General features: G+C 40.3%; 1 protein-coding gene across 2 annotated transcripts; it reads right to left on the bottom strand.

Moving 5' to 3' along the window:
- Nucleotides 1-76: 76 nt before the first annotated feature.
- Nucleotides 77-23,489, bottom strand: SPART (spartin). Of its 2 annotated transcripts, XM_065403442.1 has the most exons (10): nucleotides 23,412-23,489; nucleotides 18,292-18,406; nucleotides 16,122-16,954; nucleotides 14,762-14,959; nucleotides 13,593-13,697; nucleotides 9,450-9,579; nucleotides 7,430-7,624; nucleotides 6,381-6,539; nucleotides 6,194-6,284; nucleotides 77-1,352 (listed from the first exon to the last, which is right to left on the bottom strand). In XM_065403442.1, the coding sequence occupies exons 3-10, from the start codon at nucleotides 16,950-16,952 to the stop codon at nucleotides 1,166-1,168; spliced, it is 1,896 nt and encodes a 631-aa protein (XP_065259514.1). In that variant the 5' UTR covers nucleotides 16,953-16,954; nucleotides 18,292-18,406; nucleotides 23,412-23,489; the 3' UTR covers nucleotides 77-1,165. The 2 variants fall into 2 exon arrangements, with proteins under 2 accessions (XP_065259514.1, XP_065259507.1); XM_065403435.1 differs by lacking the exons at nucleotides 18,292-18,406; nucleotides 23,412-23,489 and having other exon boundaries at nucleotides 16,122-16,997.
- Nucleotides 23,490-24,639: the final 1,150 nt, after the last annotated feature.

Raw genomic sequence — 24,639 nt, 5'->3', positions numbered from 1 at the left:
CATGCCCATGAAGTCATGCCCTTACCAAGGCTGAAAGCTCATTTTAATAACTGTTGGAATTTAATGCTAGATACTGAAGTAGACAGAAACAAAAACTTAACATTTCAAATACCCTGATATTCCATTAGAGGGCAGTAATACCCAATGTTACAATACATTACAAATCTTTCTAAAGACATTGCAGTTACAGTAGATGGATTGTGAAACACATGCAGTGTAAAAGGTCAGTGAAAGCTTTTCTATAGAACAATTTTTTCCTGGATAGAGTCTCACCCTGATGGTTACAGAAAAAAAGGTGTTTTTTTTTTTTTTTTTTTGATAATACTGAGTTAGTTCTCTCCCCCCCCCCCAATCAGATTGCACAGAATTACTGAATTCTCTTTTTTTACTGCCAATTTGTGAGTATTCTGATTATTTTTGAGTTGGTTCTCTTGTACACAGAGTACTTGTCACCCTAATCAACAGTGTGGTTTAAGTCTTTGGTTTATATAAATATTTGTTCTGAAAAGCATTTAACTTTAAAAGGAGGGAGGCTACCGGAGGCTCTCTTTCATTTCTTTTAATAGGACTTTGGTCATTAGCTCAGCTGCTATTTAAATGTTAGCTGTCCTAAAGGAATTTCTCTAGTCTTTGGAAACTAAAGAATGGAACCCAAAACTCATCTTAGTGCATATAATTAGATAAGACAATTCTGCCTTGACAAACTCATTTCAACCATAATAATTAAAGGGGAATTAAACTATAAACCCTATTAGATTTATTCAGAGTACCAACCCTTTTTCTTTACAAACAGCATTACAAAAATACTCAAGACAAATTCATATTTCCATTCATGTTACTGTTCCATTTTATATTTTGAAAAATAGTGTTTTTGAATTAATAGATTATGGAGATGATTTTTTTTCTGACTGTACTACATGCAATTCCGAATCCATATCCTTCCAGTGGTCAGACTGATACATGATGCAGAAGTGCTGAATGAAGGGTACTTTCAACTCAGAGAAAATGACTAGTTTTATGCCTTCAGTTTTCTCAAGTATGTAAAGAATTAGTTTTCATAAAGACAATTATAAAAATAAATACTTACGTTACAGGTTAGCATTATCCCATTACTTTAAAATAGTAAGTTACATCCATACTGTAAGGCTTTGGGAAATTAACTGTTTTATCTTCCATCCTTTTTCTCCTTTTCTAGTACTTTATATTCATCCAGCACAGCATAACCAGTCTCTTTTGCAGTTTTCTTCACTATAGCTTTGATACCAATGTTGTCAATGTTAAATGCTGTCACACCAACATTGATTGCAGAATTCATAGCGTTGTCTGTAGCATGGCCTGCATCATCCCCATACCTTAAGAAACATCATATTTGTAGATATGAAAATACATTTTAAACTTTAATACAAGTGAGGTCATCTGTTCATTCAATTTTCCTTATGCGCAAACCCTTGCTCCCCATGCCCACATGGTTGTAAATCTGTTTCAGTATGGGGTCTTCACAAGACTACAGCTACTATGGATTGTAGCAATTCACCCCTCTTGAAATCTTCACTCCCAAAGCAAGAGTTTAGGCATAGCACAAAGAAAATGAAAGAACCCAGATCAAGTTTGATCAGACTTCATTTAAATATTTAAACATCAAAATTAAAAATTGCTAAAATAATTCATATCCATTATGGCTGCTAATCTGTCACAAGGCTTATTAATTCCATAACTTTCTTTTCAAGTGTCAGAATACCAACTACTGCTCTGTTCTTTTCTACAGGAGTTAGGTGTAAATGGTATTGGGGGATGAAAATCTCTGACTGTTCCCCTACAGGTGTTCAGTCAGTCGTGTCCTGGTATCAGAAGATCCTGGCAAGGGGAGGTATTAGTCCAACATACTCAAACATAGGTCTCAGTCCTGGGCTGTGTTCCAGCCTCTTTACACTGCTTCTATAGCCTAAGGGGGCAGGTAAGCAACTAGATCTCCCCATTTAGGAATTTCTCCAGCAATGTAAGGCCAGCATAACATCCTTGTATTGGACCAGCACAGGGGAATGGCCAGAGCACTCAGCAATCCAGCTGTTCCAAGTTGCCACACAGCCCCTTGGGACGCATTGTAGCCATGCATAAATAAGAGCAGGCCAGAAATAGTCTTGGTGATCTGAGAATCCCAACAGTGCTAAACCAACTTTGCTTCACCATCCGGGCTGAGCCTCCTGCAAGACCCAGCTCAGAGTCAGGGCCATAATTTTTTTGCTGCGTTTTTTGTCTGAAAGTTTTTTGTTTGTTTGTTTTTTTAAAAAAAGAAAAGGTGGAGGTAATGTATTATGTTAGGAGAACCAAAGTCTGGATCCTTATCTAATACTAGAAGAGCAGCCCTGGCTACTGAGGGCTGGACCAAGCACGGAAACTAAATGAGGAGGGGGAAAAAAAAAAAATTTAATATTCTCTGTTGATAGAGTAGCAGCCTTAATCATGATTATGGTCTAATTTGCAGATCACAGAATTAGTGGACAGCAAGAAGGAGTAAATATTTGCCAGTTTGATTAGTTATTTCCTCCGTTGATACACTAAATAAGTTTGCTGCAGCATCACTGCAACAGGTAACTGCACTGATTATGGTACATCCAATGCCAAAGTGTATAGTAAATTTTGCTTTCTTCCTAAGCCCTATATACAAGATTTGATAAATTGATTCTTCACCCCAGCTCAAAATCTGAGTGCCTCAACTGAGAGGGCTTTTGTTTTTAAATGTGTCAAGATGCACTCAGATACTAGAATGAGGGACACCAGTATAAGAACCCAAGTAGTTAGAGGCCACTTACTTCACTTGCACCCAAACAGAGCTAGTAGTTCTGCAGCTACATTCAAGTCCAGAACACTTGTAGCTTGGTGGAAACCTGACAGTGTTCCTTTAATGTACATAATGCTGATTTTTACAGTTGTCTTATAGAAAACTGAGTTCTGCCCACCTAAACTGAAACCAGCTTAAAAAGATCTCTTGTAGGATGTTAAAACATGTTTGGCTAGAGCCAAATGCAAGAGATGGGGGGGAAATCCTCAATTATCAAATACTGTAAGTTTTAGTTAACTGCAAAATTTAGTTACTTATTGCTTGTCACTCTTAGTGGCTGTTGATAGCTGATCTCCATGTTTCCTATTTTTATATCTAAAATAAAAACAAACATTAATAGGATTTTAAATGGCAGCAGAGTACTAATACCGCTCCTCCAGCCACTTCCTATTAGAAAGAAATAGGACAGTTCATTAGGCGTAAGATACCATTAGACAGCCAGGTAACAGTGATGCAGTTTTGATTAGTCAGACTGTTCTAAAAAATGACATATGGAACACACACACACACACACACACACACTAAAAGCCCTGATAAGACGGATGATTACTCCCACCTTTAAGCATGTTTCTCAGACATGCCCAGTCTATAGCTATTGTACAATATCTATTGCTATAGATATTGTAAATAGCAATATCTGCTAATATTTCCACCAAAGCTCTTGCAGATATTTATAAACAAAATTACTTCATCGTACAGGGTGGAGAGTACAGAAAAGCTAGTTTAAAAAATAAATAAATAAATAAATAAAAGAAAGAAATGTCATTGTATCCAGGGTGTAAGACTAATGATTTTCTTTCCATGCCACCTGCAAGCATTATGCCCAGCCTACCACAAGCCTTAATGTATTTCTTGCAGCTACCTATAAAAGACCCATCACCAACCTGCTTGCCATCTCCCCAAAATGCATTCCAGGAGTACATTCACAGCCTCCAGTCTGAAATGCACAACCACAGAACTTGAACTTTTCACCAGTGACCTCTACTCTATATTGTTTGTCTACTCATTGTCTTACCTGCTTCTTTGTGCTCTTCTGATCGGTTTGCATTTACATGTACCACTTTTACCTGGCTGCTGCTAGACCATCTGTCACTGACTCCATTTGACAGGTTTCAGAGTAGCAGCCGTGTTAGTCTGTATCCGCAAAAAGAACAGGAGTACTTGTGGCACCTTAGAGACTAACAAATTTATTAGAGCATAAGCTTTCGTGGGCTACAGCCCACTTCTTCGGATGCCCACGAAAGCTTATGCTCTAATAAATTTGTTAGTCTCTAAGGTGCCACAAGTACTCCTGTTCTTTTTACTGACTCCATTGTTACCCAAGTGCCTTTACTGACCCTCCCAGTTCTGATCATGCCTATTGTATTGTTTTCCAGATTAACACTTGCACCCTTTCACCTTAGTCATCATCTTTCCAACATTCCTTTTCATATCTCCCAGTTGGTAATTTTCTCAACTCTTCAGATGATCTCTACCATCATCTTTCTTCCCATCACCATAGTACCACATGCTCCTAAATCCCCCTATCACTTGTCTCTGGCAACATCTGTATTTATGTCCACTCTAACTTTAAATGCTCTGCTCAATATCTCTACTGCTGAGGCCTATGTTTTAAGTTTCCTTCACTCCCCTTTTATGTCCTCCTTTGCACCTACTTGTAGCTGAAACTCCTTCCTTGTACACCAGATTATCTCATCTTCATCTGAATTTTTGTTAAACTTTGGTAAACCAAAACAGTGAAGACTCAACCAGAGTTAGAAGTGACTCAAAGTTAGAAGTATTTTAGCTAGACAGGGTTGTGTGTTTTTTAAATAAAAATGGTGTTGAAATACACACAAATTCCAAATAGGATTTCTACCTACATCTCTCAAAGTTGTACTAATTTAGACCACAAAGCTAAAAAATAAATCCATTAGGGCAACATTTTTCAAATGGGTCGCGGCACGTCAGGCACTGGGTTGCTCTGGTCAACACCGCCAACTGGGACATTAAAAGTCCCATTGGCGGTGCTGCCCAGCTAAGGCAGGCTAGTGCCTACTTGTTTCGACACTGCACTGTACCCTGGAAGCGGCCAGCAGCAGATCCGGCTTCTAGGCAGGGGGGCCACGGGGCTCCGCGCACTGCCCGCAACCTGAGAACTGGCTCTGCACTCCCATTGGCCGGCAACAGGCCAATGGGAACTGTGGAGGGAGGGGGCGGTGCCTGCGGGCAAAAGTCGTGCAAAGCCGCTTGCACACCTCTGCCTAGGAGCAGGACCTGCTGCTAGCTGCTTCTGTGGCGCAGCGCGGTCCACGGCGCCAGGACAGACGGGAAGCCTGCCTCTGCACCCCGGCTGCACCGCTGACACGGGAGCTGCTCGAGGTAAGTCTGCACCCCAACCCCAATCCCCTGCCCCAGCCCTGAGACCCACCCCCCAAACCTGGAACCCCTCCCACACCCTGAACCCCTCATTCACACCCCACAGCCCTCACCCCTGCACCCCAACCCTTTGCCCCAGCCCTGAGCCCCTCCTACACCCCTCATCTCCAGCTCCATTGGGTCGCAAGCATCAACAAATTTTCTTCAACTGGGTCCCCAGAAAAGTTTGAAAACCCACTGTATTAGAGACATTTATTCAGTTACATACTGTATGTACTCATTCATTAGCCCGTTCGTTTATAAGCCCCCCCTCAAGATGGATAAGTAAAAATAGCAAAAACTGTATGACCCTTTCATAAGCTGACCCTATATTTCAGGGGTTGGAAAACTTTGGCTCCCAGCCAGTCAGGGTAAGCTGCTGGGGGGTGGGGACGTTTTGTTTACCTGGAGCATTCACAGGCATGGAGCCCCTCAGCTCCCAGTGGCCGCGGTTCGCCATTCCCAGTCAATGGGAGCTGTGGGATGTGGCGCACCACTTCCCACAGCTCCCATTGGCTGAGAATGGCGAACCATGGCTACTGGGAGCTGAGGGGCTCCGTGCCTCTGAACGCTCCAGGTAAACAAAACAATAATGTATTAGATATTCAATTCAATGATTCCATGGCGTTGAAAATCAAATTTTGGTGTAGACCAGTTTATAAGCTGACCCCCGCTCTTTGATGTGTCACTTTTTTACCAAAAATATTCCGCTTATGAACGAGTATATACGGTAATCAGTTTTAGATAGAGGGCAAGCCTGTCACTATTCACTTACAAGAACGTCATTTACTGTATACCTAGTGCAAAGAGATTTTATCCTGTATAGTAAGCTTTGCTATAATTTTGTAAAATCTAGAAGATTAATAAACAGGCATATATGTTGGCCATTGTTCATACATAATCCTAGTTTATTGTAGGAGACAAACCAGTTACTAAGCTGATAAAAATGTAACTTACTTGTGCTGGACAGTCTGAACAGTCTCGGTTGAAACACTAGTAGCAATGCATTTTGCTGCACTTTCCAAACCTTGCCATACTGTTGAAAACCCTGTAAATATAATCAAATGGTTTATTTTAAGCCAACGCATTGCAAAATGAGAGTTATGTAGCTTGCAGCATGCATTTAGAATTCTTTTTTTGTTACCTTGAACTCCACTTGCTGCTACAACCATGGCACCATCAAAAGTGGACTTTCCATCTTTGTCTTTCTTAAGCGACTCAGGAATAAATTTGCTCCCATGCTTCTTCACATGTGGGGCTACCTCTTTTCCAATACTGCTTGCTATTGAACATACCCCTTCAACTAACACACAAAAAAAGTATTCAGATTGAGTCTCAAAGTTCTTGTTAAATAGAGAGAAAAAAAAAATGTTTGGTTCACTGAATTAAAAGTTCTACTAAAGTCTAAAATGTTGCAATTTTATTCCATTCATGAGCAAGAGGCTTCTAAATTCATATTTAAGCACCTAAATAGAAGTGGCCTGATTTTCAGAGATGCTGAGCAGCCCCAGGTCCCATTAAAAGAGGAAGGATGATCTTGTGGTTAAGGCACTGGACTTGAAATCAAGATCTAGGTTAGTTTCTTAGTTCTGTCATAGGGCAGGTCTACACTTACCACTTATGTTGATATAACTTATGTCGCTCGGGGGTGTGAAAAAGCCACTCCTCCCAAGCGAGGCAAGTTACCCCAATCGAAGCACCAGTGTGGACAGTGCTATGTTGGCAGGAGACGCTCTCCTATCGACATAGCTACCACTCTTGTGGAGGTGGAGTAGTTATGCTGACAGGAGAGCTGTCTCCCGTCAGCATAGAGCATCTTCACCAGACATAGTGCAGCTGCGCCAATGTAGCACTTCTAGTGTAGACTAGTCCATAAACTCAATCTGGGGCAATTCTCTGTGACTCAGTTTCCTATCTGTAAATTGGGGATAATACCTCCTTGCCTTTTTTCTGCCTTGTTTAAATAGATGTAAGCTGGTCAGGAGGGCACATACTGTCTCTTACTTTAACCAACTCCTCCAGGTTACTCTATAATACCCAACTCACAGAGCCCCCCAGACTGGTGGCCAGGACCCAGGCAGTGTGCGTGCCACTGAAAATCAGCTTGTGTGCCGCCTTTGGCATGCGTGCCATAGGTTGCCTACCCCTACAACACAACATCTTTTTGCAGAATTCAGATGCAGAACGTCTTACCCAAAAACCGGCTGACTTTTACAGCTCCTCCAGTAGCTTGTTTTGCTACATGAAGCCCCTTGGCTACAGTTGGATTGACTTCCAAAGGTTTTTCTTCTGGTTGAATGTGTTCTCGCAATTTGGAAGCTCCTTTGTGGATTGCTTTGCCAGTATATTCTGCTCCCTTGACCAAACCCCAACTCAACCAGGATGCTCCTTCAAAAACAAATTAATTAACTTATCATGTGTAGTATTTACAGACTGGACTTCTGGTAGTATTTTCTCCTCCCTCCTAACAACATACCTAAATTACACACCTGTATTGCAAATGGCAGCTGTACTTCCTCAGTCAGAAGTGCTAGCATGAATGAATTTCCACAACTCTTCTTTCAGCTTCCTCCCCAACCACCAAATTATCTCCAACTTGTCGGATTTCAGTCACACCTAGCTAACCCTCATCCAAGCCTCAATTTCATCATATAGACTGATCCAGCATGGTTAAGTGTGAGACAGAGAGAGCTGGGTGTCATTAGCATTCTGGATGCAACACAGTCCATATCTCTTCATTAACCTTCCCACCAGAGTCACACACTGAACAGGAGGCGTGATCAGCAGGAGAGAACCCTGGGAGCAGAGGAACAACTACTCTCTGCACTCTCTTAGAAAAAAGCAGTACTGAGTCATTCAAGGGCAGCTTAGTTTGCTCCCATTAGCCCACAAGCAAGCACAGCACAAGAAATGCAGGCCTAATGTACTGGAAACAGGATTCTATAAAACAGACAAATTTATTCTTCTGTCACCACATACCTGGAGTACAGAACCATTACAGAATGCTTATCTTTTCTTTAAAGATCAGATGCCCGTTTTCTCTAATATAATCATAAAGGACTAAAACCGTTTCATTTCAGTGGCTTGATCATTCAGGGCTAGATCCACAAAGGGATTTAGGCACTTAAGTCCAACATTTAGATTCTCAGAACCCCCACTCAGATGCCATCTAACCCTGTAGGTGTCTAAGTTTCTGCTGGTGGCTGGCATGCACACAGCTGTCTAAACCCCGACACCAGGTGCCTAACTCATGGTGGGATCTCAGATTAGGTGTTCCCCACCAATCTCACTTCAGAGACAGTCTTAGGGCATGCTTACTGGATCAGGCCCTACACAAAACAGTGGAGATGGTGGTGCCCCTTTTATACTATATATCTGAGTAGTTAGAGCACTCACTCAGGATGTGGGAGATCCAGGTTCAAATCCCCACTCTGCCAGAGAGGAGCAGGGACTGTAACCTAGGTCCCCCTGCTCTCAGGTGTGCACCCTAACCACTTGGCTATGCAGTAGTCTGGAGTGGGGCACTCTCAGCTTCTGCAGCTGTTCCACTTTGTATAAAATAAATATTCATTGGGTCAGAGAGATAGACTCTACAGCCCAGTGATTAGGGCACTCACCTGGGGAAGTGGAAGACCAGGGTTCAAGTCTCTGCTCTAGTTTAGGCAGAGTGGGCATTGAACCTGGTGGATGCTCTAACCACCTGGCTATTGCGTGTAAGGAGGGAGTGGGCACCACCTTCTCCTCTGTTTTTGTGAGAAAGGACTGACCTGGCTTAGGCACCTTTGTCCAAGAGAGAATTCAAGGCAGTGAATTCTGAGTGAAGGGAGGCGCCTCCCTCTGACCCAGACTTAAGTGCCTAACTCCTTTTAATGAGCTTGATTGAGGTCATACCTCTCCTCAAAATTTCCTATTGGCTAGTTTAGGTGGCTCCCCCACTCTGTGCTATCTATAGTGAATCCCAATTTTTAGGCATCTAACTCTCCCCATGCATTGTACAGGAAATCTAGGTGCCTTACTCAAGGCTATGGGTTCAACTAGGTGGCTGGGTGCCTAAAGTCAGGCATTGCAACAGAGCTTAAGTAATCTTTGTGGATCTAGCTCCCCTGCTCCACAAAGTGTTCATCAGCAACAATGCCTTTAAATCAAAATATAGTGTTTAAACACTACTAGCAGGACAATTATATTAAACATAAATCCCTGATTCCGGTAGTACCTGACAAGATTCCATGGGCTACTTTCTCACTCCACTCAGGTAACTCTCTTTCTCTCTCTCCTCCTTCAGGCTCTGGTTGGATGCGTACAGTCTGGGCCAGGTTAATCACATCACTTGAAGCTTCCAAAGGCTAAGGGATGAAATACACATTCATGAAAATAAAGTATTTAGCAAGCTACCAAGTTATCCTATTTAGGTACTTAGATGGTCTCCATTAACCACAGTAGCTGAGATCAAGATTTTTTAAAGGTATTTAGGTGTTACTCCACTCAGTGTTATAAAGCTGAAGCGACTTAGGAGCCAAAGCCTCATTTTCAAAAGTGACAGGATCCTACATCCTGTTGACCTTTTAATGAGACTTAAGCATTGCAACACTGAGCAGAGCAATGTCTAAATATCTTTAAAAACCTGGGATTAAGTTCCTTATTTCTGAGGTAAATTAGCCGAGAATGGATGAAAGCCTGTGTGTTGCTATGGGACAAGGAAGAGATTCAGTGACTTTTTCACAGCAATATTGTTTTAGAAACTTTTCTAATAAGCATTTTAAAACAAAAATTGTAGACTGGTCTAATTAGAGTGGAAACTTACTTACTAACAGGAGTGTTTGGTCAATTAACAGAGCCGAGAACTCTATTTTGGTGGTTTAATGTAAGAAAAAAATAGAAACACGTCCATCTTTCCATTTTATTTTTAAGAGGGAAGACAATGCTTTGCTACTGTTCAGTATGGGAGCTGCAGCCCCATCTGTTCTATCTTTGCCCAGAGAGTCCAGCTGCAACAACACACAGCTTTGCTGGGAATTTGCTCCCTCTTCTCTTCCCCTCCCAAATTTATAAATAAAAGGAAAATTTATTCACGCCGTGTGCTGCTAGAGCTTTTACAGACTGGCACAGCCAGGAACACTACAGAGTGGTGTATGATGCTGCCTTCTCTTCAGGCCAAGGGGGGCTACTTTACCTGCCTTCATCTCTAACATTCTAAAGCCTTTGGATTAGACTGCAATGTTTGTCAAGCAACGTTTGTCAAGGTCAGAAGTAGCAGTGGCAAAGACCAGACTGGCTACTATTTTTCATAAAGCAACTTTGTTGCAATTAATATGATTTTAGTATGTAATGGACTTTACTTTGACCCTCCTGGTATTTAACTTGTACTTGTATTATTTACTGTTGAAATTAAGTAGAGTTAAAACTTGCCTTAATTGTCTCTGCCCTTTTTAGCTAGAAGTAATCTATAGAGGTGAAAAGAGGATTGGTTAAAGTTCTGAAAGAAAAAAAGATTTGTCTAGGACCAAATGGAGAAGAATGGTTATAATTACCATCCAGGAACACAGATATCAAATAAGGGACAAAAATACAAAACAAAATAATACTAGACAGGAGAATCAGAGGAAGTGTATTTCAATAAATATTTTCAGAAAATAAAGTAAAATAGGGGCATGGAACAGGACTGTTACAGTAGGAGAAAGGTGAACAGAGATAGATGAGCTCTTTCTTAGTTTTCTGTTGAACAGCCAGAGATACTAAAAAAAACATGCTACTGGAAGATGAACACTGCAACATAATCTGTATGATTTGCATGCAGAGATTCACCTCCAGTATTGCCCTACTATTCTAATGTCAGTGACTTTAGTATATTAGTCACAACTCCAAGAACATGACCAATTATTGTTTGATAACAGTAGAGGATCCCATTTTTGAATGTGTACACTGTCTTGTATGTAAACAATTAAAATACCTGTTAGGTAAAAATCCTTAACACATACAGCTGGACCCAGATAAGTTACTTTATAGTTTGTATCATTGACTAATTCTCTACACTGTAAGCTCCTTAAGTGAGTCATTATAAAGCAAAAATAGATTGACATGAGTTTTACTCTACATTGCAAAACATTTTGTTAGACATGACATATAGTTGCTAATTATGTCCTCATCAGTACTGTATATAAAAAAAACCCCACAACAACAATTTAGCTAAACATTCAGAAGCCAACAAAGGCGGCTCTGTAATGCTTCCCACCCCTCCCCCCTTCGTAAATGCCACTAAAAGTTTAGATGTGGATTTCTAGAATCTTTTAAAATTAGACAAGGCAGTATGAATGTTTATTTTGGATTTGAAAAAACACTCTTTAAAATGGTCTTAAAAGTTGGTTGCCAACACAGAGCAACTTTAAAGATAAGCTTTTTTTTAGAGGAGCATTTCACAGTCAAATCCTATTTCAGCATATTGCTCAGAATTCTTGAAATTGAAAAGCACTGTCTCCTCAATAGGAGTACTTGTGGCACCTTAGAGACTAACAAATTTATTAGAGCATAAGCTTTCGTGGGCTACAGCCCACTTCTTCGGATGCATATAGCTGTAGCCCACGAAAGCTTATGCTCTAATAAATTTGTTAGTCTCTAAGGTGCCACAAGTTGCAAGTACTCCTGTTCTTTTTGCGGATACAGACTAACACGGCTGCTACTCTGAAACCTGTCTCCTCAATGAAAGAAATAACTTAGAACTTTGTGATAGCTCATAAGTATGGTCATTACAGAAAGCCAAGAAATACTCACAACTCCTCCATGATTTTATTATAACACTATAATAGTCTCAAGTGGATTCTCTCAACAGCAAACATTAGGTGACTTGGTTAGTAGAAAGAGGAAGGGAGAAAGTATTTTGCAAGGTCAGGGAGTGGGATTTACTGATCATGGACATGGATGATAAAAATACCTCTGGCAAATACACCACAATATATAGTGAATACCATATATTTTTAGTATTAAATCAAGACTACCAGCTTATGAAGTACTTTAAAAAGAAAAGAAAAACAAAGTTTTACTTTCCTAGTAAATACTGAATGTTTGCAATTCAAAAATTACTGAATCCAAATGTACATGTTATTCCAAGAGGAAATATCCCTTCATGAATCTGCGTACATCTCAGATCTGTCTCTTGCTGTGTTTCCCTTTTGGTCCTCTGTTCTATGATTTACACCAGGCTTCATGTCCCATTGGTCTCCTTCCAAACCCTTTCCCATGCATTTCTCTATGTTGCTCGCTAAGGAAAGCCACCACACCTACTACTTTCATGTCACAGGAGTAGTGACTTTCTAATTAGTATCCATCAGTAGCTTGAGGGGTATACACAGGAGGAGCTTCACGTGGTAGAGAGTGAGCTTTTGGAGATGAAGGACTCATAGCTGGAAGTTGCCCTTTGCTCGTAGTTGCAACATTTTCATTTGCTGCAGGAGGCCCAGATGGTGGAATCAGAGAATAAGGTGCAGGGGGCCTTTCTGGCTTTTCATTAGTGGGAATCTGTGTTTTGTTGCATTTTACCTTTTAAGTCATCCTCCCATGTTTTGCATGTCATTCCATTAGACAAGGTCTTCAGAACAGGGACTGACTATTTGTATGTATTGCACAGTGCTAAGCATATTGTAGGCACTAAATAATATACAATACTCTCCAGAGCAAACACAACAATTTGGTAACATATTTTGAGTTTACAGATATCTGGCAGCTGGTTCTACCAATATTAGAACCTTTACAGAAATACTTGTCAGAAGGCTGACAATTCTGAGAAAAATTAAACTACCGTAAATGGCGTTCTACATAGAGGAAATAGATTCCCTCAATTATAATGTGTTCTTTCTTAATTGTGATATTTTTAATAAGTTAATCATATTTCTTTAAAATTCCTAAAAATATTTCTCCACTCATCCTCTTCTCCAGTGGTCCTTTGCATCCAAGCAGGCTGACTCACTGTAAACACTAAACAAGTAATAATCCACAGCAGAACCTTGGGAATTTCCCCAACTCACTGTTGCCAGCACCCTTCTAGCAAATGTTGTTGAGATAGTACTCAGTGCTATCATGTAATCACAAGCATACTGATTACAGAATGGGGTTGGGATGTTTTCTTAACTAGAAGGAACTCCCTCCCAAGGGGTAAGATCTACAGCATTTCAAAGCCCTTTTAGATTAAGGGGCGAGACCAGAACCAGAATTCACCTTTGCATTTCCTTTGTGGCAGAGCACTCCACCACCACAGGCTACCATAGAAGCCAATTTGACAGTTTTAAACACTATAAAGTTACACTTGTTACTCACTGACAATTTGCATTTTTTATCATTGGTTTAAAATCACTGCCCTAGAATTTACCTGGACTTTGAGGTCAGACATCTGTTTTAACATATCCTCATAATGTTCTCTGTCAGCTGCTGCAAGTTCTGAAGATAATCCTACTCCCTCATGGGATCTTGGCACCTGCATCATCATATCAGGGCAAATTAATAGATTTATGGCATTTTAAGGCCATTAAAGGACCACTGTGAACATCTAGTCTGAACTCCTGCATAACACAGACCACAGAATTTCACCAAGTAATTCCTGTACTGGAAGAAATTATTTTTCCCTGTTAAGTAATGCCTCAATCCTGCAATGCCTTGCATACAGGATCCTGTGCCAACATAGTGCTGCACTGAGGTTAACAGGATTTTACATTGGCCAAAGGGGGCTCCCTGGACATAAAACACTGCAGGACTGGGTCCTTCATGAACACTACTGAGCTTGAGTTTTGGTGGTAAAAGAAGAGCACATCTTTTAGAAAGGCAACCAGTCTTGATTTACAGCCTTTAAGTGATGATGGATTTACCAATGCTTAATTACCCTCACTGTTAAGAATTTTCATCTTATTTCGAATTAGAATTTTTCTAACTTCAACTTCCAGCCACTGGATCTTGTTATTCCTTTGTCTGCTAAATTAATGAGTCCTCTAATATCAGATATCTTTTCCCTGTGTAGCTGCTTATAGACTGGTCAAGTGACCTCTTAACCTTCTCTGCAGTAAGCTAAGTAGATTCAGCTCTTTAAAAAACTCTTCTGTTCAAGCATGCTTTCCAGCTCTCTAATCATTTTTGAAGTTCTACTCAAACTGCCTTTTTTTAAAATATCTTTTTTAAAATGTAAACCAAATTGGACACGGTAGTCAAGCAATGGTCTCACCACTGCTAGATAATAGTGCCCTTCTACTCAATATTTCCCTGGAGAATCATATTAGCCTTTTTTTGGAAACTCACATTCAGTTGAGTATCCTCTTTCAAGTCACTGCTTTCCATGATATAGTCCCCCCATCCTTAAATACTGCCTACAATAGTTTTTTCTAAATGTATGATCTTTGCATTTGGCTGTATTAAAATGCATATTACTCTGCCCAGCTTACCAAGTGATCCAGATCACTCTTCTGTAAGACCCCAAAGTTATGCCTGTTATGCAGTTACAATTTGTTGTATCTTTCATCCTTGGTTTAAAACTATTGCCCTAGAATTTACCTGGACTCTGAGGTCAGACATCTGTTTTAACAGATCTTCAAACAGCTCTCTGTCAGCTGCTGGGAGTTCTGAAGATAGCACTACTCCCACGTGGGATCCTGGTACCTGCGACATCAGATCTGGGAACATGTAGACTCCAGTATTACAGCACAGAACAGGAGAATGGTTGCACATAAGAGGATACAGCCAATCACAAACCTGAAATGACAAATACATTCATTTGTATAAATTAAAGAATCATGCTTTTTCAATACGCCAAAAGTAATGTCAGTTGAAAGGTAAAGGATCTGTACAGATTAGCATCACAGACTCCAAGGTTCCCATGTAGTTTTATTAAAAAAGCCTCAAATGATCCTGAAAAGTGTATTGTTGGGATACATCATTCTCAATAGACTGCCACCAAAGTTAAATAAGGAACAAATAAAATTCCCTTTCACAGGGCTATCATATAGCACAGCAGCCTTTTACTGAGACCCAGGAAACCCAGCTTCAGCAGTAGAGGCAGCCTAATGCCAAACAGGTGCTGGATTTACAGTCCCTATGCCATTCTGCTCCACTCAGAGCACGTTTACATGACACAGTGTAAAGAATGGGCATGGCTGCCAATGAGCTGTACAGAGCTTCTAGTGCTGCTAACCCTTGTGGAGCTGAACCAATGGTGGGAATACGTCCCCCTTGTAGACAAGGATAAGAAGATCCAAACAAACAAGCTCTCAAAAGAAGAGAGACTGAAGTTGGAAGCCAGGCTGGAAAAACAGTACTAAATGTACACAAGGAAACAATGCTGCACTGGCAAGAAGATGGACTAGATAACCTAAAAAGTCTGTTCCATCCCTAGTTTACATAAGTAGGTTGGACATACAACACAAATTCAGAACTGTGGTTATCCAAGTAAACCATACTGGCATGTTCAGCTAGAAAGTTAAGTATTTAAATCCATTTTAAACTGACCCTTTATACACAGATTCAGTTGATGGCAATATATCATTCAATAGGTCAAATTTATCTGAGGAAAGGGAAAACGAGTTCTATAAGATCAAAAAGAGTGTTAAAAGCCAACCCATTCCAAAAAAGCAATCCTTTGAAACGTTTGGTGTTCTGGAACTCTCAGACAGACAAAAGAGCTATTTCTTCACAGAGACAACAGCACGTTTTAGTGGCATCTATGCCTACAATAAATGTACAGAGAACTATTCCTTCACTAGCTACAGGTTCTTTCAAAGTAACACAAGAGAAGCAGGTTTTGGCTCAGAAGAAGTGCCAGAGGCAAAATGGCTCAGATTACAAAGTTCTAGCAGGTATGCAAAAATTGATAACAGACACAATGTATTCTAAAGTTAAACAACACACCAACTGTTACCTGAAGAAACGCAGGGGGACGATTCTGGGCCATTGCACCATCAGTGTCCAAGAACTTCACAATGCGCAGGTATCCAGGATACGAAGGAGCACTAACTTGCCCATCAGGACTCACAAAGAATATCTGTACTCCGTGGGGAATCAGGATCAATTCATCTGCATCTACTCCTAGACTTTCAAGGGGAGGTGGCTGAGTACATTTTGTGTAGTAGTCCTCTCCAACTGATGAGAACTCCCCAGAGTCTGTACCGTAAGATACAGTATAGTGTCCATCAGTAGCTTGAGGGGTATACACAGGAGGAGCTTCATGTGGTAGAGAGTGAGCTTTTGGAGATGAAGGACTCATAGCTGGAAGTTGCCCTTTGCTTGTAGTTGCAACATTTTCATTTGCTGCAGGAGGCCCAGATGGTGGAATCAGAGAATAAGGTGCAGGGGGCCGCTCTGGCTTTTCATTAGTGGGAATCACTGGGTATAACTTGGGCACCTCTAGAGGCACATTCATTGTGATGGCATTAGTTTGCATAGCAGGGGTATTTTGTTCTAGAATATTCAGTCGAGTTCTAACATTTTGTAAAGTCTCTTGCATCTTTTGCTGCATTTGTCTGGCAGAGTCCCACTGGGATCCTGTACATTCAGGACCTTGTGATGGAATGCTAACTCCCCTAAGCAAGTGGTCAAGTCCTTGCTTATAGTAGTTCCTTGCTTCTTCCTTTTGACCCAATTCATCTGTATTCAGTCCTTTATTGACAAAGATAAAGGCTTTCTTGAACTCTTCTTTAATAGCTTTAATGTTTGCATCTTCTAGAATAGCAGGATCCGGTTCTTGTTCCATGACTGCAAATTGGAACACAGTGTTAACATGACTAAGTGTAGGCATACCTTCCTGATCCTTATAGGCATCCAGTAAGAACTGTTTGCAGTCAATTAAAAGACACTTCTTATAAGATAAAACTTGTTTTGTTCAAACCAGTATAATAAATTTTACAGAGCACTCTACATCGTCTTAGCTCCAAAAGTATCTATCTGCATGGTGCAAGGTCTGGTCTGTTCTATTACACATTTCTGGTTAACCTTTGGATTAGAAAATAAGATTCCAGCTCATTGAGAACTCTCACCCTGTATTAATCAGATCTGATTAATCCAGAATGAGGAGTTTACACCACAGAGGTGTTTACTTATTAAAGAGAGAAAAGCTGTGGAAAGGGTTTATGTTCCAGAATATTTTATAATGACAGAAGTGTATTTCCAATGGATATATATGCACAGACCCTCCATTACTAAAAATTTATGATGGTTCCCTATCTTCATTTACGTCAACTCAGCACTTCTTGGTAAGTGCAGAAAGATACAAAAACAAAGAAATGCAACTCAAAACAGAATGCAACACTATATATTGCAGATATTGTTCAAAATGTGTTTTCTAAAACTAGTTTCATTTCTCTTGCTGATAGGTTTAGTATTCTGACAAATACTGTTTTATTTTATAAGAAGTTTTTACGTGTCCAATTCGGATATAATATTCTGAACAAGATCAATTTGTTCATTTTGTACTTCACATTAAAATGTTTTTGTTTATACTGTAACTAGACCCTCAGTTTTTACACTAATCAACTGTTTAAGTTAGTTAATGTGTGACCTTGCAAGGTGCTGTGCACCCTCGTCATCCAGAGAACTCAAAGGTTTGGAGGGTCCTGCTGGGTTTCAGTTCCTGCAATTGTAAATAATTTTTGGACCAGTAATAATTGACATAGACTAAGCACCAGGAGAGAGCTCAGACTCCTGATACTACATTTGGGTGTCTTAAAAAGCCTTAACAGCAGCAACAAGCAGGATGAGTTTTTTAAATTAAAAATCCAGATTTTTATCTAAAAATCCATTTTAAGTTAAGTATTTATTTTAAAAACAAATGTATTTAAAATTAAATTTGAATTGACAGCAACTTACGTGAAGGCCTACACTCACTCTACTTTATTAAATACTTCACAGACATAAAAAATGATGAGCTGAATTAATGAGCCCTCCTCATAAAGTTTAATGAGTTAAAGACTATTTTTAAATATAATGGATCGGAGAAGAACATTTAACATTTGAGGTCAAGCTTTATAAATATGGCACTAAAAGTCATCTATTTCATTTTCATTCTTTATAATGGAGGAAAAATTAGTCTTTACCTTTTTCCAAATGGCAGTCTTTCAGTCTCTGTTGTGCTTTTGGGTTAATTACTTTTATTTTCAGTTTTGCAGATTATTCATCAATCATCTAGCATTCTTCAGAGTGTAGCCTCTCCTGTAAATTTCAACAATTAGAGATTAAATGAAACTACCAGATTTTCCCCAACCAATAAAAATACTTAAAATGCTGTTTTTGTGCTTTTTAAATTGAATTCCATTTTCCATCCAAATTCAGCTGGACACAAATCATGAATAAAACGTTCATTATCTAGTAAATAAGAAATACAAGATGCACCATTTTAATATAATGAAAAAAAATATAGAAATAAGAATCTAAATTAAGCTATGTAATTGCTGAAATAAATGTATATAGTTGTAGTTAATCCTCCTGGTTAACAAAAAAGTACCACATCTAGCATCCATGCTACAGTTAGTTTAAATAATCAAATCAATATGTTTTAATGGTTATATCAACCAGTGACAATGAACTTTTCTTTGGCAAATTAATTTAATACACAAATGGGAAACAATTATAATCATTTAAATAAATGTGTTCTGCTTGCTGATTTAAATCCACCATGAGTGAAGGGAGAGGGAACAGATCAGGAGACTGGTAGAAGGGAGACAACAAAGGAAACGAATGGGAGGATGGAGTGGAGGGAGAGAAATTGCGCACGAGGATGTTCTATTTCCTTTAGGTCAAAATTTAAAATTTGTAGTGACTGTGCCTCTGATTTTACAATGAGACCCATTCTGAGGTCAGTGGGGTTCCATGTGAGCATGACTGAGTGGATTCACATGCAGGGCCACAGCCTGTTGTGAGATTTTTTGTGTATCTTTCAGTTTTTACTTTTCTCTTTTATGCTAATGATTGTTAACGGAGAAAAGGCATAAAATAAAATCCCGAAGCAGTAGTTAAACTGAAATAAATGAATAATATAATCCAATATTTTTTATCAGCTCCCTAACTTGTCTAGGTGAGTACAGCACTAGCACCACAACACTACTGCTACCTCTTTATTGCAAATAGATCTGCAGGAAAAACTGCAATGTCAGCACGAGCACTGTTTACACAGCAGCTGATGCACATACTTGTGCAGCAACAGGGCCACAACAGCAGGCTCAGTGATTCCAGCCAGTGCTATACACTGTGATACTAGTTAGACATGTTTTATTCATGGTGTTAATGTGAATAGTCAATTGATTTTATATTTTGAATCTATTGTCGGCAGCAGTGCATTCTCTGGTGTGCAGTCACACAATTTGAAACTGGGGGCACCAGAGGCTCAGTAGAAAGCCATTCTGCTGGATGCCTTCTGAAGCCATCTTAGGTAATTTGAGGAGGGAGAAATTCAGAGATTTAGGCAAACAAAACGATGACTTGCTGGAAATGTCATGATAAGTCCAAAGGATACAATTTAGTGCCTGTACTTCCAGATGTATACATATATACTGTCTATCTCAGGAAGCCTGCATCTTACCGTGTGCTTAAAATCATTTAAAAACATCCCTAATATGATACCTCAATCTAATAGGTGGGTCTAGTAAACAGTTTGGATTTTAAACTTTAAACTAAGCATGAACTAAAAATCATTTTGAGGAATGGGATCCAATTTCCTTAGGATGACTATTTCATTTTCACTTTGCTGACAAGGGAGTTAACAAGTTTTTGTAAGAGGATGGTTAATTTGTGCCAGAGATTTATTCATGAAGATATATGGAAAAGCTTCCATGCAAGGAGATATTGAAAAGATTGGGCCTGTTTAGTTTAAAGAGGAAATGAGTAAATGGGGATATGATAGAGATATTTAAAATAATGAATATTATAGAGAAGGTAAAAATCAGGTGCTTCTGTTTACTCTCTCATAATATAAGAAAAAAAGAAACCGTCAATGAAATTGAAGGCAGCAAACTTAAGGAATAGCCTGCTCATATGAGGTCAGGTTCTAGGGTCTGTCTATTTATCATACATACTTATCACCACAGTATCTGAGCACCTCACAATCTTTAATATATTTATTCTCGCAACACCTTTGTGATGTAGAGAAGTGCTATTATCTTCATTTTACAGAAGGGGAAATGAACCACAAAGAGGCTAAGTGACCTGACCAAGGTCACACAGGAAGTCTGCGGTGGAGCATGGAATTGAACTCAGGTCTCCCCAGATCCTAACCTAACCTAGTACCCAACAACTGTTACACAACCTCCCTGGAGCAACAAACTTAAAACAGCACACAATTAACATGTGGAATTCATTATCAGAAGATATCCCCGTTAAACATAATCCCAACTATATATACACAAAATGATGGGGTCTAAATTAGCTGTTACCGCTCAAGAAAGAGATCTCGGAGTCACTGTGGATAATTCTCTGAAAACATCTGCTCAGAGTGCAATGGTAGTCAAAAAAAAAAAAAAAAAAAAAGCTAACACAATGTTAGGAAACATTAGGAAAGGGACAGATAAGACAGAAAAATATCATAATGCCACAATATAAATCCATAGTACACCCACACCTTGAATACTGCATGCAATTCTGGTCGCCCTACCTCAAAAAAAATATTGGAATTGGAAAGCAGGTTTAAAACAAACATAAGGAAGCACTTCTTCACACAATGCACAATCAACCTGTGGAACTCGTTGCTAGTGGATGTTATGAAGGCCAAAAGAATAACTGAATTAAAAAAAAAATTAGGTAAATTCATTAATAGCTATTAGCCAAGATGGTCAGGGACACAAACCCATACTGTGGGTGCCCCTACACTTCTGACTACCAGAAGTTGGGTCTGGACAATAGGGGATGGATTACTTGATAATTTCCCTGTTCTGTTCATTCCTGCTGAAGCATCTGGCACTGGACCACTTGTCTGACCCAGTAGAGTCATTCTTTATGTTATCTTTGAAGCCAAGAGGTTAGTAAGATTCAAAGAAGTTTGTCCAATCTATGACTGAGAACATCCAGTTTTACATTAGACAGGACATTAGACACAATTACATTAGGCAGACAGTTAATAAGGGATTTAAACCCTCATGTTCCAAGGTATAAACCAATCACTAAGTGACAGAGGCTAGGAAGAAACTTTTCCTATGGGCAGGTTAAACTTTAACTGTCCATTGTAGGATTTCTTTCAGCTTCCTCTGATGCTTCTAATACTAGACACTGTCAGGGACTGGACAAGATGTACCACTGGACTGATTGGGTATGGTAATTCTTATGATCATATAAATACAAACTTTAAGGCTTCCAATATAATTGACATCTGACAGTTTACAAGCTGGCTCATGCCTAAATAATTTCCTTTACACCACCTCCCTCCCAACCCTCACATTCCACCCAAGTGGCATGATGACTAATACACCCCCTTTTGTCCTACTACTCCTGTTCTCCAGGCTTTTCCCATGCTGTCCCATTATCTGGAATTCTCTCCTGACCTGGTGGGCCATAGCTCCACCCTTTCCTCCCCAATTCCTCCTCAAAACATACTATTTCTAGGAGGCTTTTAAATCCTAATCCATCTCCCACTTTCCATCACAATTTGGGATTTCCTTAAAAAGGGGGGAGGAAAATTAAAACCACAGAACCAATAATGACATGACCCACTTCACTTCATTTGCACTGCCTTTAGTAGGACCCAAACCCCCTTTACCTACGTGTTGTCTATTTAGAAAGTAAACTGAGCCCAATATAAAAAACTGCCATCAAATTTGTCTGTCATCATGAAAAGAAGTTACAGAACAAACATCATTAATGTTCTCTCTTTCGTTAGCAGCAAGTCTGACAGATAGATATGAACCACTCCCACTCCAAAGTGCAAAGCACAGATCTAAAAAAACAAAACAATTTTCAAAAATCAAACCACTCTGAGAAGCACTCTCATTCTAGATTAACTATGAAGCTGTAGCTCATTTTAGTTAACTTACTGTGTTTCAGTGAAATACTCTATTCATTTAGTGTCAGTTTGATAGCACTGAAAAACATATTTAACACAGCTGATACAGACCCTAGATTTCCAATCATCTCTATGGTTCAATGCAATTCAGTACTAATATACTCCCAACACCTACATGAGGTAGATCAATTTTACTATTCCCATTATTACTAAAGCAGAAGTGTATACAGTCAAGTTTTCAGAAGTATTCACTAATTTTTGGATACCCAGCTTTGGATAACTTGGCTTTCTGCAGTGCCGAGGCATCACAACTCCTGTGGGGACACTTAGGAGAAAAGTCTGGCAAAGTCACTTAAGCCAAAACAAGGGATCAGTATTAGAGGGGAATTTAAGACCTGTGCTGTGTAAGTAAAACTGCAAGATTATTTTTCTAAACGATTGTTTCATTATTCTGGTATAAATTTCCAAATCATACAGGTACTTTTAAACATGTCAGTTGTACTTGCAGACCTTTTGGGAATGGGTGAAAAAAGCTAAAAATGAACCTGCGTTAAACAGAAACTGTACAACTTCAAAGTTACTTTAAAATTTTCCTGTACTATGGGGCTTATATATATATATATATATATAATTGGTTGTATTAACTTTTTGTTCTATGTTTCAAGTCAATAAAAATGTTGGCAATGTCAGTTAATAAAGTGACTTGCAGATTTCTTTTGTGGTGCATGGGGGTACAGAAATGTCAACATCCCCTTGTAGACTCAGGTACCAGTTTGTTGTCCTGATGTTTATAAAATAGGTGACCACCGCCACAAGTCTCTGGGTGGCTGTGTCTACCACTTCCAATGTTAATCCGTGTGTTCTGGGGCTGGCAATGGAGGGGTGACAAGTCAGCAGGAGGGAGCTGGTCCGTGACCACAATGGCACCTAGGGGCTCCCAACTCCAGCCTCACAAACGTGGGGGGGTGACCCCCAGCTCCACTGGGGCCTCAGCTAGAAACCACCTCCCACAAACAAATGCAGGGTCTGCCCAGGGATGAGACCCCACAGCCGAAGAGAACGACACCTCACCAGCCCCACAACACAAGGGAGTCCCCCCCTGCCAGACACGGGGGGACGGGGCCCCTTCTCCCCAGCCAGCCACAGAGGACCCTTCACCCCGCTCCCTGCCCGCAGGCGAGCTCGCCCCTTGCCCAGCCGAACTCAGGCCCGCCCGAACCCGGCACTCACTGAACTGGAGCCGCCCGCCGGCAACCTGCTCCCTCTGCGCCACTATCTCAGCGATCCCAGCTGCCCTGCGAACCACGTGACCGCCTGTCAGCTGTTCCCGTCCCTCACGCGGAGGCTTTTGGGCGCTGAGCAGGGCGCGCTCTCTGCACGCGCTGCGCCCCCCAGCCCGGAGCGAGGCTGCACCGCCGCGGCGCGGGCCCGGGCTGTCACGGGTGTGGTCGCCATCGGGGTGTGGCAGGCGAGCCCGGGCTGCGGCGTGCATATGTTATCCTCTGGCATGACATCACAATGCTTTGTGGTGTTGCCGCTGCAGTGACATCTCAGGACAATCGGATGTCGTCACAACAGGAGACGACAGCGTTGTGTGGTGACATAGCCATGTGGTACTGAAACGTGATTGCAGGTTCTGTTGAAAGGCTGGGAGGGATTGTTGGGGTTCACATGTTGAATCTGTGCAAGGAAGCGATACACAACAAGCGTATCCTTGTTTGTAGTTATGTCTGATACTTCACACGTCCCCATTTGTGTTTTGTGATTGTGAAACTTCCCATGAAATTTTCTGTGCTACATAACTAAGCAGTTATCAACTTCAGTGAGTTTCGTTCAAAGGAACAAATTCAGCCATCCTCTCCTCAGATCAGGGTAGTTGAACGCTGTGACACAGAACAGTCACAGAGATCATCCTCAAAAATAACAGGAGTACTTGTGGCACCTTAGAGACTAACAAATTTATTAGAGCATAAGCTTTCGTGGGCTACAACGAAATGCATATGCATCCGAAGAAGTGGGTTGTAGCCCACGAAAGCTTATGCTCTAATAAATTTGTTAGTCTCTAAGGTGCCACAAGTACTCCTGTTATTTTTGCGGATACAGACTAACACGGCTGCTACTCTGAAAAGAGATCATCCTGCTATGTCAAACATCAGTGTCAGCACAACACAAATGTATATCAGTCTAGTGCCATACAACAAATCTTTATGGCACTACAACACAATGTGGTGATCGTGACATTATGGGGGATATTGTAATACTTGCTTATAGAAATCACAGGGATTTATTGGAACTATTCCAGCACCACAGGCAAGACTTTCCCCAATCAGATAACAATTTAACACTAAGATAAAGATACTACACCATCTATGGACGGAGGGGCTGTCTACACTGATCATTACAATTTGTCTCTGTCAACTTATGAATTCCGTTTAGGTTTGTGAATGCCATGTTGTAT

This window comes from Emys orbicularis, chromosome 1 (genome assembly GCF_028017835.1).
Source record: "Emys orbicularis isolate rEmyOrb1 chromosome 1, rEmyOrb1.hap1, whole genome shotgun sequence".
NCBI classification, from domain to species: Eukaryota; Metazoa; Chordata; order Testudines; family Emydidae; genus Emys; species Emys orbicularis.
The sequence above is the reverse complement of the archived record's forward strand: the minus strand, read 5'-3'. Positions and strand labels throughout refer to the sequence as shown.